The sequence below is a fragment of the Bos grunniens genome, chromosome 5 (assembly GCF_055505025.1).
Source record: "Bos grunniens cultivar Pamir isolate PY7600 chromosome 5, Bosgru_T2T1.0, whole genome shotgun sequence".
In the NCBI taxonomy this organism is placed as follows: Eukaryota; Metazoa; Chordata; class Mammalia; order Artiodactyla; family Bovidae; genus Bos; species Bos grunniens.
In genome coordinates, this window is record NC_141169.1 from 28689840 (window position 1) to 28704471 (window position 14632).

General features: G+C 48.7%; 1 protein-coding gene across 4 annotated transcripts; it reads right to left on the reverse strand.

Moving 5' to 3' along the window:
- Positions 1–11054: 11054 nt before the first annotated feature.
- Positions 11055–14460, reverse strand: ANKRD33 (ankyrin repeat domain 33). Of its 4 annotated transcripts, none has more exons than XM_086399364.1 (5): positions 14284–14460; positions 13691–13942; positions 13353–13482; positions 13034–13174; positions 11055–11936 (listed from the first exon to the last, which is right to left on the reverse strand). In XM_086399364.1, exons 2-5 carry the CDS (start codon positions 13895–13897, stop codon positions 11221–11223), a joined length of 1194 nt encoding a protein of 397 aa, XP_086255490.1. In that variant the 5' UTR covers positions 13898–13942; positions 14284–14460; the 3' UTR covers positions 11055–11220. The 4 variants fall into 4 exon arrangements, with proteins under 4 accessions (XP_086255490.1, XP_086255491.1, XP_086255492.1 ...); XM_086399365.1 differs by having other exon boundaries at positions 13709–13942; positions 14284–14426; XM_086399366.1 differs by lacking the exon at positions 13691–13942 and having other exon boundaries at positions 14284–14423.
- Between the last annotated feature and the right edge of the window lie 172 nt (positions 14461–14632).

Sequence of the window (14632 nt, forward strand, 5' to 3'; positions counted from 1 at the left end):
ATTTTCCAGATGTAAAACCCTCACAGACACCTAGTTTTGAGAGAGAGGAGCTGAGCTGTGGGGCAAGATAAACAGCATGAACAGAGAATCAGGAGGTTGGAGGCTTGGCTGTGTGGCAGGGAGGTGAATTTCCTTACCTGTTCAAATACCAGGGCTAAAAGTTGCCTCTTGTATGAATAGCACTCTGAGGAGTTGTTGTATAGATGAGTGTAGAGCCACTGCACAGGACTTTGAGGGATGAGGCAGCCATTCTGAAAATAACTCAGGAAATCCCAAATAAGCACCAAGTAAATATGTTTTCTTTTTTAATTCTGCAGAAGAGTTTACCATGAGAAGCGACTCTCATCCCCAGGCTCTCCTGCTGGGGCCAAACCCTTCCCAAAGCTGTGTAGTTCTCTGACATTTACTTCGATCACTCTAAATAATATGCATACGCTTTGTATCTCTAGATTTTTTTTCAAGTTTATTGAGGTATAACTGACAAATACAGTTGTAAGATATTTAAAGTATAAACATTGTAAATCAACTATACTTCAATGTTTTAAAAGATGCAAGATTTTTTAAAAGATATTTAAAGTGTACATCATGATGATGTGATATACATACTCATTGTGAAAGGATTCTTCCCATCTAGTTAATCAACACATCCATCACCTCACATATTTATCTTTTATTTATTTCTTTTTTTGGTGAGAAGTTTTTTAGGTAAGTAAAATTTAAGTTCTATTCTCTCGGCTAATTTCAATTATCCAACACAGTATTAGGAACTACAGTTGTCACTGAGGGAAGGGTTCCTGTGCCCACTGTGCAGAAAACCCAACTCTGACAGTGGGAGTTTGCAGAAAAGTAAGGAATTATTGCAAGGCACCAAGCGAGGGACTGGAAGACAAGCCTCCCACTTGGTCTTTGAGTTAGGGGTTTTTTAAGGGGAAGAACAAAGAGGCTGGGATTAATCATCGTCTTGTGCCAGTTCTGTGACATTTCTTAATCGTAGTATTGAGATTCAGCATATCTCTGGTTTATGATTCTCTGGCCAGGTGGTTCATGGCTTTGGGGTTTGTTAGTTCATCTTGCCCTGTAGAAACAACCTGAGTTTGTACATTAATGATGGTATTTATATTAGCAGTTTTAGTCATGAACGATGTTATCAGCAACAGCAATTTTAGTCATCTGACTGGTTGATTGGTGTTCAGTTATCACAGGATTGTGGTCAGAGGGGACAAGAAAGGGAGCATTTTGGATAAAGAGATTGATCATAAACTTGGTAAGGGAACTCTGTTTTAGGGGGCCTCGGTGTCACAGTTGCCATGTTATACATTAGATCCTCAGACCTTATTCACCTTAGAGCTGAAAGTATGTATCCTTTATCAACCTCTCTCCATTTCTCCGCCCCTCCACTCTCAGTTTTTATGAGTTTGACTTGCTTTTAGATTCCACGTGTAAGGCATCCCATGCAGTATTTGTCTCTCTGCTATCTCTAGATTTTAAAGCTTCAGAATTAGGTCACTTAGGTTCTCTTCCTTCTAATTATTGGTAATATGTTATTCTTTTTGTAAATTTAACAATATACCTTTGTCCTTGGTCGCTCAGTCCTGTCTGACTCTTTGCAACCCCATGGACTGCAGCTCACCAGGCTCCTCTGTCCATGGAGATTCTCCAGGCAAGAATACTGAGAGGTTGCCATGCCCTCCTCCAGGGATCAAACCTAAGTCTCCCACATTAGAGGTGGATTTTTTACCATCTGAGCCACAAGGGAAGCCCAATATACCTTTAGTTCCTGTTCTATTTGTATCACACAGTGTCTCTTGACTCTTCAATACGTCAGGAGAGTGAAGCTCCAATTTTGCCACAGTAAAGGAAGATGTGGGGACTTCTCTGGTGGTCCAATGGTTAAGACTCCGTGCTTCCATCGCAGAGGATGTGGTATCGATCCCTAGTCGGTGATCTCACATGCTCCATGGCGTGGCAAAGAAAAAAAGGGGAAGATGGGTCCACTGATTTTGGTTTGGGAGGATGTTCCATCGAGACTCAGGACATGAAGATACCCCGCAGGTCTGGTTGAGCGTTTTGTATGCCACAGGAGTTCCCAGATCATCGAGGCTTTTGCCCACTCTAAACAGAAGCAGGGCCTGAGTTTGCTGGAGTGAGGGTGGGCAGAGTTGCCCAGCAAGGGGAAATGGGCCTGCCAGGCTCTTGAGTGGTATTAAGGGGATCCTTGCTGCCAGAAGAGAGAGTCTGAGGGGCTAAGGGAACCATTCCCAATGGGGAGGGCTTGGTATTTGTACAAGGAGGGGGGTCTCTAGGAGAAGGGGGAGTCCTCTTTGTACAAGGAGGCTGGGAGAGAGATTGTTTGAAAGAGACGCCGAGTGGCTGGGTGAGGCCAGAGGCCAGCGGGACTTCCTTCAGCTCCCGCCACTCGGGTGGGTGGGACCGGATTGTTGGAGCGGGACACAGGAATCTGCCTTTGTTTCCAGCTGGAGGGGAAATGCCACAAATCCTGCCCCTTTCCTACCCCTTCCAGCATCCGTGCCCAGACGCTGCCCTTCCCAGCGCCAGGGAGCCTGGCACTGAGGGTTCCCAGCGACCTCTTGTCTCCAGGACTCCCTCATCTGCAGGTTCTGCCCCTTGTTCCCCAGGGCAGATCCCAGATGTAGGACGAACGGGAGGGGCGTAGCCAAGACTGGTGTGGAGGAAATAACCATACAGCTGGATTTAGGCTTCATCTGCCCACCTCTTTCCTTCCCCTGAGAGGACCATGGATTTCACAGTTGAGGAAGGTACCCAGGTCTGTGGGGAGGACTTGAGGGTCAGGCTGGGACCTCCCTCGACCCCCCAACTCCCGCTCCCCACAGTTAGACAGACTCTGCAGCCTCCACCACAGTCACACAGGCCAAGTGTGGAGCCAGGTGGCTGGGGGACCACAAAGCGTTGGGGAGCAGTGGGGATCAGAAGGGGAGGGGTGGGCCAGGAACCTCAGGGAGTAGGGGGACCCTGCCTTTATTTTTTCCTTTGCCAGTGAGCAGATGTGTTTGTGCAGCTGTGTGATGGGGTGTTTATGTGTGCTTGTGTGGGTGGCTTCTCGGGTGTGACTAGGAGGTTGTGGACCAATGGGCCTGTGTATATTTCCATGCCTGTGTGCCCACAGGCCCCCGTGGGCCCCGGGTGACTGTGTGTCCACATGCGACATTGCCTGTGTGACTTCGAGTGATGCAGAGTCTATCCAGCCCCATGCCTTGCATGCAAATATTCCCTTCAGGTGTGGTGTCTTCCTTAAACTTGGGAAGCCATGGGCCCTCTGAGGCAGAGAGAGCATGACTGGCTGGTGACTGGTGGGGTGGATGATACATAGAAGATGTTTTCAACCATTTGGAAAATAGGACAGCTGGAGAGGAGGGAATCCTGTCCAGGTGCCCCAGGTGGGGAAAAGCGGGACAGAAACCAATGAGCCCCAACTGGTCTCTCTGTCCTCCCCACATATATGCACTCCCTTGCCTTCTCTTGACCTAAAAGGGGTCTCCTAGGCCGTTTTCTGAAATAACCAGGGACACTGCCACTCCTGGAACCAGGGCAGCCCCTGAAAAAAAGAGGGAGATGATAACAGCCCCTCTGAGCATCCCAGAGAAGGGTCAGATACAACTTAGCAACAGAATAACCATCCCAGGCCTTGGTGGAACCTATACACATTCATTGAACCTGTATGGGTCAGGCCCAGAGCCAGGGGTGAGGAAGACAGATTGGTTTCTGCCTTTGCAGGACTGAGGGGAGAGTTTCCCAGGAGTCCCCACAAGCCTGGCTGACATCCCAGTGAGGACAGTCAACCTGCAGTCCTCTCTGGAGGAGCCAGTCTGCCATGCTGGTGGGCCATGCCTGCTGCAGTGTTGGGAATGGGCTTAGGCTGCAGAGCTGCCTGTGGGAGAGCAGGTCTGAGAAGGTCATCTAGGAGAAGTGTGTATTCTCATTCAAGGGCCACCAGAATAGTATCCAAGACTCGCAGGGGAGGCCATGGGGTTCCAAGGACACATCCACTGGCCCCCTCCACAGAACTGCCCCCTTGGCCACTTCCTTACCCATTGCCGCCCAGCGCAGTAACAAAAGCTGCTGTTTACCAGGTGCTGACTGTGAGCCAGGCCATGCTCTAAGCCTGGCATGCCTCCCGCTGTTTAGGCTGCACAGCAACCCTGGGAAGTAGCGATTGGATATTATCACCACTGGATGTTACAAAGGAGGAGACCAAGGCTGGAGAGGACCTGGTCACAGAGATAAGAGGCCGGGCCAGGAGTCAAACCCAGGTCTGCGGGTTGCAGCAGGGCAGCTCTGATGTGGCCTGTGTTCTTTATCGCCAGGGGCCTTGTCCTGGGCTCCTTGGCCTCTGCTGGCGGGGACTCAGTTGGGAAGCGTCAGGAGCCCGGCTAAGGTGTGGAGAAGCTGGGATGCTAGTGGAGGGGTTGACTCAGGGCGGCAGAGGTAGAGTGGCCCACTAGGCTTCTTTTCTCGCTGGTGACCTGAAGGGCTGTCAGGAGCTGCTAGAGGATTAGAGAGAAATGGCTTGACCTGGGACTCTGGCTTTCTAAGGCCCACTGGACTTCACATTCCAGGATGTCTGGCTCTAGGTCAGTGATCACACCATCGTGATTATCTGCGTCGTGAAGATCTTTTTTGTACAGTTCTTCTGTGTATTCTTGCCACCTCTTCTTAATATCTTTTGCTTCTGTTAGGTCCATACCATTTCTGTCCTTTATCGAGCCCATCTTTGCATGAAATGTTCCCTTGGTATCTCTAATTTTCTTGAAGAGATCTCTAGTCTTTCCCATTCTGTTGTTTTCCTCTATTTCTTTGCATTGATCGCTGAGGAAGGCTTTCTTATCTCTTCTTACTATTCTTTGGAACTCTGCATTCAGATGCTTATATCTTTCCTTTTCTCCTTTGCTTTTCGCTTCTCTTCTTTTCACAGCTATTTGTAAGGTGGAGATAGTGGAGGTGATGGAATTCCAGCTGAGCTATTTCAAATCCTGAAAGATGATGCTGTGAAAGTGCTGCACTCAATATGCCAGCAAATTTGGAAAACTCAGCAGTGGCCACAGGACTGGAAAAGGTCAGTTTTCATTCCAATCCCAAAGAAAGGCAATGCCAAAGAAGGCTCAAACTACCACACAATTGCACTCATTTCACACACTAGTAAAGTAATGCTCAAAATTCTCCAAGCCAGGCTTCAGCAATACGTGAACCGTGAACTTCCAGATGTTCAAGCTGGTTTTAGAAAAGGCAGAGGAACCAGAGATCAAATTGCCAACATCCACTGGATCATGGAAAAAGCAAGAGAGTTCCAGAAAAACATCTATTTCTGCTTTATTGATATGCCAAAGCCTTTGACTGTGTGGATCACAATAAACTGTGGAAAATTCTGAAAAAGATGAGAATACCAGACCACCCGACCTGCCTCTTGAGAAATCTGTATGCAGGTCAGGAAGCAACAGTTAGAACTGGACATGGAACAACAGACTGGTTCCAAATAGGAAAAGGAATATGTCAAGGCTGTATATTGTCCCCTGCTTATTTAACTTCTACGTAGAGTACATCATGAGAAACGCTGGGCTGGAAGAAACACAAGCTGGAATCAAGATTGCCGGGAGAAATATCAATAACCTCAGATATGCAGATGACACCACCCTTATGGCAGAAAGTGAAGAGGAACTAAAAAGCCTCTTGATGAAAGTGAAAGAAGAGAGTGAAAAAGTTGGTCTAAAGCTCAACATTCAGAAAATGAAGATCATGGCATCTGGTCCCATCACTTCATGGGAAATAGATGGGGAAACAGTGGAAAGAGTGTCAGACTTTATTTTTGGGGGCTCCAAAATCACAGCAGATGGTGACTGCAGCCATGAAATTAAAAGACACTTACTCCTTGGAAGGAAAGTTATGACCAAACTAGATAGCATATTCAAAAGCAGAGACATTACTTTGCCAACTAAGGTCCGTCTAGTCAAGGCTATGGTTTTTCCTGTGGTCATGTATGGATGTGAGAGTTGGTCTGTGAAGAAGGCTGAACACCGAAGAACTGATGCTTTTGAACTGTGGTGTTGGAGAAGACTCTTGAGAGTCCCTTGGACTGCAAGGAGATCCAACCAATCCATTCTGAAGGAGATCAGCCCTGGGATTTCTTTGGAAGGAATGATGCTAAAGCTGAAACTCCAGTACTTTGGCCACCTCATGCGAAGAGTTGACTCACTGCAAAAGACTCTGATGCTGGGAGGGATTGGGGGCAGGAGGAGAAGGGGATGACAGAGGATGAGATGGCTGGATGGCATCACTGACTCGATGGACATGAGTCTGAGTGAACTCCGGGAGTTGGTAATGGACAGGGGGGCTTGGCATGCTGCAATTCATGGGGTCGCAAAGAGTCGGACACGACTGAACGACTGAACTGAACTGAACTGGGACTCTGGCTGCCCTGGAGATGGCCAGGGATGGACAGGTGGGTATTCTTCAAGGTGGAAAGGCTCCCTCTGCTGGAAAATGTTATATGACCTGTGGCCCAGGTATGACTGCCTGCCCATGGAACCTCCCAGCCCAGATCTACCCCAGGCCAGCCAGCTGGGAGCAAGAGCCACGGTGGGTAGTTCTCTGGCCCCGAGGATGCCACGGTCACCCCTGCACATTCGTAAAACTCAAGCCAGTTAGAAGTGGGAGGGAGAGTCTCAAGAGAGCCAGGGAGCCTGGGCTGTGGGTGGGGGTGTGTGCTGCAGTGGAAGGGACATGGGATCCAGAGCCCACAGACTTGAACTCCAAGTACCACTTAGCCACTTACCAGCTGGTGACCTTGGGCAGGAGCTTAACCTTCACATTGCCTCCATTTTCTCAGCTGTGAAAGAGGAAGGTTGCAAGAATTAGGCCAGGCACAGGCTTTCCAGGTTGCACTAGTGGTAAAGAACCTACCTGCCAATGCAGGTGCCATAAGAGACTCCTGGGTGAGGAAGATCCCCAGAAGAGAAAATTTTGCAACCTACTCCAGTGTTCTTGCCTTGAGAATCCTGTGGACAGAGGAGCCTGGTGGGCTGCAGTTCATGGGGTTGCAAAGCATCAGACACGACTAAAGCAACTTGGCACATGGTACAGACAGCTGCGTTTGCTCATCGAATTCTCACAACAGCCCCACATGCTAATGTTACCTCCACTCTACATATGAGAGTCTTGAGGCCTAGAAAGCTCCTATAACTTAGCAGAGCCCAAAGGCGAGCTCCTAGGCTGAAGCATGTAACCCCCATGCTGTCCCAAGCCTGTCATGTGGTTCTTTCCCTGGCTGCAATGTCCAGTGCCAGGGACGGCTTCTTGGGCTTTGATTTCAGCAGTGGCTGAGGAGGAAAGAACTCTAGCTCCATTCTGGAGGTTTGGAAGCAACTCAATCAAACTCGGTTCTCCAAGACCCTTCCATAGCACTTCAGCTCTTGGCAGCACTTTACAGTATACAGATCCTCTTTACCTTTATTAGCTAATGCATCTTTCTAATAATCCTGTTTGCCCCCAATTAACAGATGAGAAAAAGAGGGGTAAGAGAAACTTAAGTATCTTATTCAGGATCACACAGGTAGGAAATGGCAAAATTAGCCTCAAATCCACTCTGGTCCACCACAGTTTCTAGGAGAAATCACAATCTAACCCTAATAGTTGCTGTCACCTCAGCATGGGTGTGTGTTTTCCTCTGTTTAAAGAACAAATTTGTTTTATTTGTTTTAAATTGAGGTATTCACATGTACACCCATGGCTGATTTATGTCAATGTATGGCAAAAACCACTACAATATTTATAAAGTAATTAGCCTCCAATTAAAATTAATTAAAAAAATAAATTGAGGTATAACTGACTACAATATTATATAAATTTCAGTTGTATAAATAGTGATTTACGATTTTAAAGGTTATATTCCATTTATAGTTATTATAAAGTATTGGCTATATTCCCTGTGCTATACAGTGTTTCCTTGTAGTTTTATTTGATACATGGTAGTTTGTACCTCGGAGAAGGCAATGGAACCCTACTCCAGTGTTCTTGCCTGGAGAATCCCAGGGATGGGAAGCCTGATGGGCTGCCGTCTATGGGGTCGCACAGAGTCGGACACGACTGAAGCGACTTAGCAGCAGCAGCAGTTTGTACCTCTTAATTGCCTAACCTCATCTTTCCCCTCGCACTTGCCTCTTCCCTTGGGTTACCACCAGTTTATCCTCTTTATCTGTGAGTCTATTTCTTATTTGTTATGCTCACTAATTTATGTTTTATTTTTTTATTTTTCACGCAGCATTTGTCTTTCTCTGACTTATTTCACTTAGCATAATGCCCTCCAAGTCCATTCATGTTGTTGCAAATGCCAAAATTTTATTCTTTTTTATAGTGGTGCTCCCTTGTGTGCGTATGTATATATGCATAACATAGTTTTATTCATTCATCTTTTGATGGACACAAGAGCAGATTCATTTTTAAGTCTTGCAAAATTTGGTAATACATGACTAAAAAGTCAAAACATTTTGTGCAGAAGAATTGCAAATAATTTATGTAGATATTCCACCCCCAAGAGAAGGGAGTATAATTCTCCACTCCTTAAGTGTGGGCTTCCGATAATGACAGTATAATATAGAAAGGCGGGCAGAGTAACAGCACAGTGGAGAAACCTGAAACAGCGCCTCAGCCAGGTGGTCAAGTCATGTTTATAATAGGATATGTACCCTGGACGTATGTAAAGAGAATGGCACATAACCTCTGTGGTCTTCTTCCCAAAAACCCACAACCCGGTCTATTCAGAAAAACATCAGACAAATCCCAGTTAAGGGACCACCTACAAAATACTGACCTCAAAACTGTCGTTATCGGAAACAAGGAAAATCTGAGAAACTGTCACAGTCTTTGGCTAAATGGAAGGAATCCTAGACAGACAAAGGATGTTAGGAAAAAACTAAGGAAACCTGAATTAAGAATTCAATTTAGTTCAGTTCAGTAGCTCAGTCGTGTCTGACTCTTTGTGACCCCATGAATCGCAGCACACCAGGCCTCCCTGTCCATCACCAACTCCCGGAGTTCACATAGACGCACGTCCATCGAGTCAGTGATGCCATCCAGCCATCTCATCCTCTGTCGTCCCCTTCTCCTCCTGCCCCCAATCCTTTCCAGCATCAGAGTGTCTTCCAATGAGTCAACTCTTCGCATGAGGTGGCCAAAGTACTGGAGTTTCAGCTTTAGCATCATTCCTTCCAAAGAAATCCCAGGGCTGATCTCCTTCAGAATGGACTGGTTGGATCTCCTTGCAGTCCAAGGGACTCTCAAGAGTCTTCTCCAACACCACAGTTCAAAAGCATCAATTCTTCGGTGCTCAGCCTTCTTCACAGTCCAACTCTCACATCCATACATGACCACAGGAAAAACCATAGCCTTGACTAGAAGGACCTTTGTTGGCAAAGTAATGTCTCTGCTTTTGAATATGCTATCTAGTTTGGTCATAACTTTCCTTCTAAGGAGTAAGTGTCTTTTAATTTCATGGCTGCAGTCACCATCTGCAGTGATTTTGGAGCCCCCCAAAATAAAGTCTGACACTCTTTTCACTGTTTCCCCATCTATTTCCCATGAAGTGATGGGACCAGATGCCATAATCTTAGTTTTCTGAATGTTGAGCTTTAAAACAACTTTTTCACTCTCCTCTTTCAAGAGGCTTTTTAGTTCCTCTTCACTTTCTGCCATAAGGGTGGTGTTATCTGCATAATGGACTTTACTAATAGTAATGTATTAATATTCACCCATTAATTAACAAATATACTATACTTGTGTCAATAAAAAAAGATACTGGGTGTGAGGTATATGGAAACCTTCTGGACAATCTTCATAATTTTTCTGTAAATCTAAAACTGCTAGAAAAAAATTAACTTTACTTTTTAAAGAAGCTTGAAGTTTCAAAAAAAAAAATACTCAGTGAAAAGTCTCCCTTCTACCCTTGATCATCTGCTCAGTTTTCTTCCCCTCCAAACCACCATGCCTCCTTCCAGGAGGGTTCCAGTGAGGCAGCATGGTTTGGTGTTAAGAGTCTGGCCCCCACAACTGGAATAACTGGCCCTCAGTCTTGATCTATGTTGGTTTCTAGCTGTGTGACCCTGGCAGTTCCTTACCCTCTCTGTGCCTTGTGCCCTCAAAGCTAAAATCCTCATAAAATTATTGGGAGTGTTAAATGTATTAATGTATATAATAAGCATGTTATAAGTGTTTGCTTTTATTATTGCATATAAGTAAGCAAATATATTTATGCAACAAATATGCTAATAAAAATATCCAAAACTTGCAAATAAGGCACATCAAAAAGAACTAAGTGCCCTTTCAGAGTTATTTGAGATCACTGGCTAATAACCCCACCTATGGGTCAGCCGGGGAAAGTAACTGCTATATGATTTGCTATTGATTGATTAGTGTTCAGACTCTATAAAGAGGTTAACTTGTAGAAGATTGATGAATAGCAATTTTTTTTGCCTGGTAGGAAAAGAAAAAGTTATGGTTTTATTGCCAAGTAGGAATTAATTTCTTTGTATCTAACTTTGCAATCTTATTCAAGTTCTTTTTCCTCCTGAATGTCAATAATAATTTTTCATTTCTTCCTTTTTTCTAAATTTATTTTTGTAGTATTATTTGTTTGGCTGTCCCAGCACATGGAATCTTGTTCCCTGACCAGGGATCAAACCTGGGCCTCTTGTGTTGGGAATGTAGATTCTTAACCACTCGACCACAAGGGAAGTCCTCATTTCTTCCTTTGATCCATCCTGCTGGTTTACTCATTAAGTAGTTAAATAAATCTTGGTTCTCACTACATATCTGCATTAGCCAAGTTTACCCTGGTGCAAATTTTGCTTTGACAAATAGTACCATGCCATATACACGGTCCTACCCTTTGGTTTTTTTCACTTAATACATCTTGAAGGTAGTTTCACATCAGAATATAAAGAGCTTCCTTCTCCTGTTTTGCCACTGTATAGAATACATCATATGGTTATGCAGCATTTATACTCAGAATCAATTTAGCCAGCCTCCTATTGATGAACATTTAGGTTTTTTCCACTCTTTTATTGTTGCAAACAATGCTGTATGAATAACCCTGTACACAGCCAGAGATAGTCAGAAGTGGATGGGAAGGCTGAAGGGCCTCTAGAGGGCAAAGGAGCCTAAGGGAGGGGCCTGGTTACCTGCTCCCAGCCCAGCCTAGCCGGTCTTCCCCTGGCTCTGTGTCAATCCGGCCTCCTCCTGTCTCTTCCTCTCCATCCTGAGCTCCTGGTATCTCCAGACAGGAAGGGACAGCCTTCGGTTCCCTGAAGACCTGAGCTCTGGCTTCCACTGAAAGCCAGCGGAGGGTGCCTTGGAGAGGAGGATCTTGGGGGCTCGGGGCCTGGGGCTGGTACTATCCCTGGGCTGGAGCCACTGAGGGCACATGCTCAACACACCCTGAGGGCTCTGGTAGGGGATGAAGACCCGGGGGCCGGGAACTTCCTGAGGGGGCTGGGGAGCTGGGGGAGGGGGCGGGGCAGTGCCTAGCAGCTCTGGAACAGACTTCCTTCGGGTTCCCAGTGCAGGGGGGTGGTCAGGGCACAGGGTATGGCAGGCGGTGGTGAGGAAAGGACTGGCCAGGCTGGTCGTGATGGTCACAAGTTGGTCCAGGACACCCCCTTCCTGAGGAGACTGGACAAAGGGGAGGGTCAAGGTGGCCTGCAGTCGCTCTAGGAGAGACGGGGCGGCCTGAGCCTGGGCCACGAGCCCGGGCAAGGCTGGCCACTCAGGCTGATAATGCTGGCTGAGCTGCTCCACTTGGGGCCGCCGCAGCAGCTGCCGGATCCTCTGCACCGTGTCGAAGCTGTCTGTCAGAAATGCCCACTCCAGGGCGGTCTTTCCCCTGACGGGATCCACTGCTGTCAGGTCAGCACCTGGGGGGTGGGGGGCACAGGAGTGTCATGCGGTGGGACAGGGAATTGCTGACTTGCAGAAGGACAGATTCTTCAGTGGTAGGACTGATTTGGGTTAGATGCAAAACCATAGTGTCTCATCCTGTTGCAGCTGGAAGCTGAGGATCCTCAGTGGCTACAGCCCAGGGTCAGTACCAGCCCCAGATTCAACCTCTGGTTTAGGACTGATGAAGAAATTGGAGTCCAGCGAGGGGAAAAGATTTCAGAGAGACCTACTGGGGGGATCTCCAAACCTGGTGTAGAACAGAGACCCCCTGAGCTAAGGCACTGACCAGAGGGATGGTGTACAGGTTGCCCAGAATGGGGGGGTCAAGCTGCACCCCCTGGAGCAGGTAGGGGGGATCCTGCTAGTTCCCACTCCTGGTTCCTCCCTTCACCACCACACGCCCCTAATCCTGGGAAGCAGGGAGTGGCTGTCACTTTGAAACAAAGGAGGGGGTGCAGACCTTCTCAGCCCAAACCCAGTCTGATGCAATGGGGAAGGGAAAAGCTGGAGGCTGGGGATCCCCAGAGTGAACAACAGAGGGTAGACCCACCTCATGGAGTAATGAGGGTCTGAGACTCCACAGACCATGTGGACTTCACCCCAGAACAACTCTACACTGCCCCTACGTCTCAACTGCCCATCACTGCATCCCTGGAACCCTGGCTCCTCAGAGCTGGAAACCCAAAGAAGGCCATCGTTCTCGTTACACTGGGTAGGCTCACAGAGGAAAGCTGTTTGCCCACAGTCACTCAGCTGGTGGCAGAGCTGGGATGAGAACTCGAGAATCTGGTTCCAGACTCCAGCTTTTTTTTTTGGTATTAGGTTATCTAGCTGGTCCAGTTATCCTCCCAAGCTTTCTTTTCTGGGACCATCATTCACAGTGTAAACAGAGCTCTCAATAGCTAGACGCTTTGTCAGAAGCCCCAGCACACTCCCCCCAACTCCAGGAGGTCAGCCTGGATTGACCTTCCTTCTCCATCTCTCTCATTGCAACTATGACAGCACGCAGTGCTGGTGGGGAGGGATGGGGGAGGGACTCGAGGCCACTGATCCTGATCCAGACCCCATGCACCTGCCATGAGGAGGGCAGCAACACATTCCGAGCGATCCCGCATGGCGGCCTTCATCAGCGCGGTCAGTCCCCGCTGGTCCCGGCGCTCCAGGTCAAGGCCTGCATAGTAGTTGATCAGGTGACTCACCAGAGACACGTGGCCTACAAGGCACCAAGGGCTGAGCTTAGCTACTCAAGAAAGAGATGACAAAGCCCCAAACCCACCCTCCACCCAACAAGGCAGAGTCTGTGGTGGGAGTACGTCATTGCAGACAGTGTGGGGCTATGGTCGGGTCTGGAGCAGGGGTACTGATTAAGGATGTGGTTAGCAGCCTCTCACCTGCTTGGGCAGCCAGCATGAGGGCTGTGTCCCCTTCTTTGTCCTGCTGGTTCACATCCAGGAAAGGACAGCGGCTGAGCAGGGCCACCACACTTTGGAAACCATGGTAGCAGGCGACCATGAGACCTGTCTGGAGGAGGGGCAGCTCAGCCCCTGTGGTTTCCTCCAGGAGCTCCTTGGGGGCCCTGTGTCCTCTAACCCACAACTGTCTCAGAGATGTCCTAGGCCCTGGGGAGACCCACTCTTACCCACTCCCTCCTGAGGACCCAGGCGATGGGTGCTGACCCTGAAGCTCACAGCACCCTCACTGCCCTGCAAAGCCCTCTGGGGTGGCTCACCCTCCCGTTGCCATCCACCTGGGTGGCTTCCTCTGGGGAGACCCCATCATCCAGCATGGCTTGCAGCTGGGCAGGGTCATTGCGGACACAGGCCCAGTACAGGGCCCCCAGTGTGCAGCTTGGGGTAGAGGCCTCACTGTCCAGGCAGGATGGGGCCTCAGACGCGTCCAGCCCTCCCTTCTGCCAGGTCGGCTCCTGGTCTTCCATCTTGGAGCCAAGAAGGTGATTGGCTCCTTCTCACACAGTTTGCATCTGTAACACAGGATGAGGGGAACAGTGTCTCCCTGGACCCCAGGAGGGATCCCAGCAGTTGTGACTGCCCAACTGGCCCTGGGGAGAGCTTTTCCTTGCTGGAGTCTTCCATCCCATCCATCTAGGAGAGAGGACAACCCCCTGGCAGAGAGTTGCAAGAGTCTTAAGAGGACAGAAGTCCTTCACTATTAAATGAGGATCCTAGTGAGATTCAAGGAGAGGGGTGGTCTTCTCTTTCCCATGGGACCTTACCTGGGTTCTCAGGGTCCCTAGCAGGCAGTCACTGCTGGGGCCCAGCCTGGCGCCCACAGCATCCCCCAGACTCCTAGGAGCACACTCACCGAGTCTCTGGAGTGTCTCGAGGTGGACTATCCGCCCCAGGAAGCAACGCTGGTAACAGATGGCTCGACTTAACCGGAAAAGCTGCCTTAAACACCTCGGAGCTGAGCTGGATCAAGCCGGGTTAGTTGAGGGGAGGCGGGGCGGGGGGGGGGGGGGGGCCCGGCGCTCTCCTGTCCACGATGACAGAGACCCGCCCTCAAAGCCTGCCCAGAGTGGGCGGGGCCCGAGTCAGGGCAGCTCCGCCCCCGCGGAGGCGATTCTGGGAGTAAGCACCCCATCTCCTCCGACGCACTCAACTTGCGCCTTCAGGGGAGACTGGCTGTCTCAGAAACCGATCCTTCGATGGTG